Source organism: Tupaia chinensis, unplaced genomic scaffold (assembly GCF_000334495.1).
Source record: "Tupaia chinensis unplaced genomic scaffold, TupChi_1.0 Scaffold149501_1, whole genome shotgun sequence".
In the NCBI taxonomy this organism is placed as follows: Eukaryota; Metazoa; Chordata; class Mammalia; order Scandentia; family Tupaiidae; genus Tupaia; species Tupaia belangeri.
Window position 1 is genome coordinate 4,530,676 of NW_006209345.1, and position 4,802 is coordinate 4,535,477.

General features: G+C 51.1%; 1 protein-coding gene across 1 annotated transcript; it reads left to right on the plus strand.

The window, feature by feature from the left end:
• Window positions 1-1,919, plus strand: LOC102501157 (galactose-3-O-sulfotransferase 3-like). Its single transcript, XM_006171347.2, has one exon. The coding sequence runs from the start codon at window positions 249-251 to the stop codon at window positions 1,437-1,439; it is 1,191 nt and encodes a 396-aa protein (XP_006171409.1). The 5' UTR covers window positions 1-248; the 3' UTR covers window positions 1,440-1,919.
• Window positions 1,920-4,802: the final 2,883 nt, after the last annotated feature.

The following is a 4,802-nucleotide window of genomic DNA, read 5'->3' on the forward strand; positions in this document are numbered from 1 at the left end:
TGACATTCCATCATTTCTGCATATTTTATTCCTTACAAACATCAATAAGTGTCCAGCCCATACTCAAGGGGAGGGAGATACACAAGGGCATGAATACCAGGAATCCAGCTGGGGTCATCTTAGAGGCTGCCACCCACCCCCTCTCTACTGTTACATGGGTAAAGTTCAGGACGGGTGCTCTGTGATGTATCCCACCATCCTGGGGGAGGAACAGAGTCAAGCTGCATCCCTCTCATACCTTCCTCTGCATGATCGCTGGGTCCTGCAGGTACCCCAAGCTGTTCCCCCTGAGCTGCCCACCAATTCGGGATTCACCACCGCGCCCCAAGCACATGACTGTGGCCTTCCTGAAGACACACAAGACGGCGGGTACAACGGTACAGAATATCCTGTTCCGCTTTGCAGAGCGCCACAACCTGACCGTGGCCCTGCCACACCCGAGCTGTGAGCATCAATTCTGTTACCCGCGCAACTTCTCGGCGCACTTCGTGCACCCGGCCACGCGACCGCCACAAATGCTGGCGAGCCACCTGCGCTTCGACCGAGCAGAGCTCGAGCGCCTCATGCCGCCTGGCACTGTCTACGTCACCATCCTGCGCGAGCCGGCCGCAATGTTTGAGTCACTCTTCAGCTACTACAACCAGTACTGCCCGGCCTTTCGGCGCGTGCCCAACGCGTCGCTCGAGGCCTTCCTGCGCGCCCCCGAGTCCTACTATCGCGCCGGCGAGCACTTCGCCATGTTCGCGCACAACACGCTGGCCTACGACCTAGGCGGCGACAACGAGCGCAGCCCGCGTGACGACGCCGCTTACCTGGCGGGCCTCATCCGCCAAGTGGAGGAGGTCTTCTCGCTGGTCATGATCGCCGAGTACTTCGACGAGTCGCTCGTGCTGCTGCGGCGCCTGCTGGCCTGGGACCTGGACGATGTTCTCTACGCCAAGCTCAACGCGCGCGCCGCCAGCTCGCGCCTGGCTGCCATCCCCGCGGCACTGGCGCGGGCCGCGCGCACTTGGAACGCGCTGGACGCCGGCCTCTACGACCACTTCAATGCCACCTTCTGGCGCCGCGTGGCACGCGCTGGCCGCGCGTGCGTGGAACGCGAGGCACGCGAGCTGCGCGAAGCTCGCCAGCGCCTATTGCGGCGCTGCTTCGGCGAAGAGCCAATGCTGAGGCCAGCAGCGCAGATCCGCACCAAGCAACTGCAGCCCTGGCAGCCCAGCCGCAAGGTGGACATCATGGGCTATGACCTGCCCAGCGGTGGCGCGGGCCCAGCCACTGAAGCCTGCCTCAAGCTGGCCATGCCGGAGGTGCAGTACTCGAACTACCTGCTGCGCAAGCAAAAACGCCGGGGTGGCGTGCGGGCCAGGCCTGAGCCTGTCCTGGACAATCCCCCGCCTCGGCCCATCCGAGTTCTGCCCCGTGGCCCTCAGGGCCCCTGAACTCCGCTCTGACTCCCAGAGTCTGGATTCTGTCCTGCCTTCCCAGGAATCCACCCTGGGGTTGCTCCCAGATCCCGCTCCATTGGGCCTTTTTCGCTGAGGGGCTTGAGCCCGAAGCCCAACTTGAGGGGAACTTGGGAGTGTATCTTATTATCTGAGCCTGCATCCCAAGCTAGGGCTGAACCTCGCCTTTGGATATGGCGCTAGAAGGCCCAGTCCAGCCTCGGGCTACTCAACCCTACTTCCCACCTGGTCGATGACTTTGACACAAGGTCCGAGGGCTGTCCAGAACTGCCCACCCTGCCTTTTCTGGGGGCTGAGCCTCCCACCTGTCCTTTCCAAGTAGATGACCCCTGGGGAAAGGCTGCTCTTCTTGTCAACCTCACTGAGCTCTTGCTCTTCCTCCCAGGGCTTCAGAGGCCCAGTACTGTTGTCTTCCAGGTCCTACCCACCCACAGACCTAAGCTGCTCCCCGACTCCCAGAACCTAGAGTTCTTGGGTCCGGTTTTCTGTTTGTTTGATTTTTCTTTTTTTAATAAAATACCTTTACAATGTGCAGGTTGTTGATCAATCATTAAAAGCCAGATTTCCCATGTTTGAAGATGAAGCAGATGCCAGGGAGGAGCTTTGGCTGCTCCCCTGAAGAAGGGAGCCTAGACTCTATCAAGCTACCCCTTTCAAAGGCCCATAACCTTCCTCAGCACCTTTGATTGACAGGAATCACCAACACAGACTGGTCACCAGCCCCACTCATTTTCTTTCTTTCTTTCTTTCTTTTTTTTTCATTTACTATAGGGCATATGCATTTGCTGGAAGGAGACAAAGAGAAAGGGAAAGTGAGAAATCACCCCCCTCAGGGGGATGGCCAGGCCACAGTCCCTTCTCTCTTCTCTTGGGATTTTGGGCATGCACACGCATGTGCCCGGTGTGTTTTTCAAGCCACTGGTCTAGGACTCAAACCACATTGGGCCACGTAAGATCCAGCTGCCTTCGCCTCCTTGCCACCTGCTCCCCGCCCTCCATTTTCCATATTGTTCTTTTTCATTCAGTTCAGCCACTTTTTTAAAAAAACAATTATTTTATTAAACTTTATTTATTTATTGACTTATTTTCATTTGACCAGAGAGGAAAAGAGAGAGAGAGAGAGAAAGTGAGAAAGCACGCGTCTAAGTTCAGGAATCAAACCTTGGTTGGTCATGCAAGAGTCTAGCACCCTTAGCCCACCACACCACCTGCTGGCCCCCAGTTTAGCCACTTTTATTGAGCATCATGTCTGTAATTCACAGAAACAGGTATATAAGGCAGATAGGGTCTTTATCCCTGTGGAGCTGAAGGGAAGGTATTAAAACAGGAACATGGCATATAGACAAAGAGGAAGGACAAGGTGACACCCGGACAACACCTGGGGCACAGTGGAGATGTTAGGAGAACCATTTGCAGATAAGGAGGTGCTTAACTCAATTTTAGCTTCCCCAGTGAGTTACTGGCTTCACCAGTGACCTTCATTCCCCATGTAGGGACCAATCCTCCTCCTCCCCAATTCCATTAGCACAACATGATAATACTTTCAGACGAAACCTCCCTTAAGACTAGGAGAAACTGGGACTTTTTCTGTTATTTCCTTCGGAACTATATTGACATATCTCAATGAGTAATAAAAAAAATAACTAACATGTCTACTTTGTACCAGCACTACTTAAGGGCTTTATGTGTATGGTAACTTATGGTCAACTTATAAGATAGGTACCTTTCCCAAGTGAGAGAACTGAAACTTAGAGAGCTTAAGTGGCATCAGGGTCACACAGCTTGAAAATAGCCACTGGGATTTGAACCTAGGCAGTGTAGCTTCAGAATCTTTGTTTGTAAGTACTGTGCATAGTGCTATTTAAATAAAAGCCACATACCATAGGCTAGGCTGGCTCCCAAGACCTTCTCATGAAAGAATGTAAAGTGAAGAACCAAGACAGCCCCTCAGCTCCTCTGTAACTTATGTTCATGGAGACAAGGGTTAACCTGTAATTGCAATGGTTGTTTGGCAGCTTGTATGACACTTCCTGGGCTTGAAAGGGGGCTGTTTGGATATCACCCCACTTTTTACCAGTAGAGCTCTGGAAAAGGCAATAATTAGAGTCATGCAAAGGCATAATTAGGCTTCTGGTGTTAAGCAGCAGTAACAAATTGCACTAGATTCAAAGTCATCTATCTAAAGACAGGTGTCCTCTGGCCCCCAGGCCAAGAAGTTGCCTGCCATTGTCTTGTCCCACCCCCTTTGGTCCTAACTGCTGGCCATACCTCTGCCAGGCAGGCAAGCCCTCCTTTAAAAACCTTGCTCCACTTCAGCAAAGTACAACTCTGGACTCGGAAATATTTGGAGTCAAGGACTAATGAATTCAACAGGTACTGGAGAGGGTTTCTCTGACTTAGGAGCAAGAGCAGACTCTTAGGACCACCAGGGGCTCTGGAACTCCTTGACCCAAATGTGTAGCTTCAGCCACAAGCCAGGACTGGAACTAAGCAGAGATTCTTTAAAAGGAAATAGGTCTTGGTTTCTTCTTTTGTTGAGGAAAAATGACAAATTCCCAAACTGAAATTAATAGAAGCTGAGCTAAGGACTGTATTTTACTAAGGTGCTTGTAGTACAAGGGCCATTTAAATTTTTTAAAAGAAATGTTTATGTAATTTAATTATTTATTATTATTCTTCAATTTGACCATAGAGACAGAGGAGCGCGAGAAAGCAAGCCACCAGGTCCAGGCCTCGAACCATAGTCAACTGTGTAGGAGTCCAGTGCCCTAACCACCATGCCACTGCCATCCCCAAGGCCATTTAAACAATTTTTTTAAAGAATTATTTTATTTAGGGACCAGCAGTTGGCATAATGGCTATGTCACTGGACTACTATGTAGTCAACTGCAGTTAGAGTCCCAGACCCAGTGGCTTAAACTCACGCTGGGTGCTTGTGCATGTGTGCCCAAGATCCCAAGAGGAGAATGGAAAAGGGATTGCAGCATGGCCATCCCCCCTGGGGGGTGATTTCTCGCTTTCTGTCTCTCTGTCTCTCTCTGGCTTTCTGGCGAGCTCACGTGCCCTGTAGCAAAAACCTCTCTTCCCCACCCCCCAAAAAATGTATTTTATTTAACTTTATTTATTTATTTATTTTAATTTGACTAGAAAAGGACAGAGTGGGGAGGGAGAGTAAGAAATTAAGCTGCCAGGTCCAGGATTCTAACCACAGTTGGCCATGTGGGAGTCCAACACCCTCAACCACCATACCACTTGCCAGCCCTGAGCCATTTAAAGTTTAATGCTCCTAAGTAAGGCTAGAGATTATAGATTTTGGTTATACCTGTCCTGTGTCCTGAG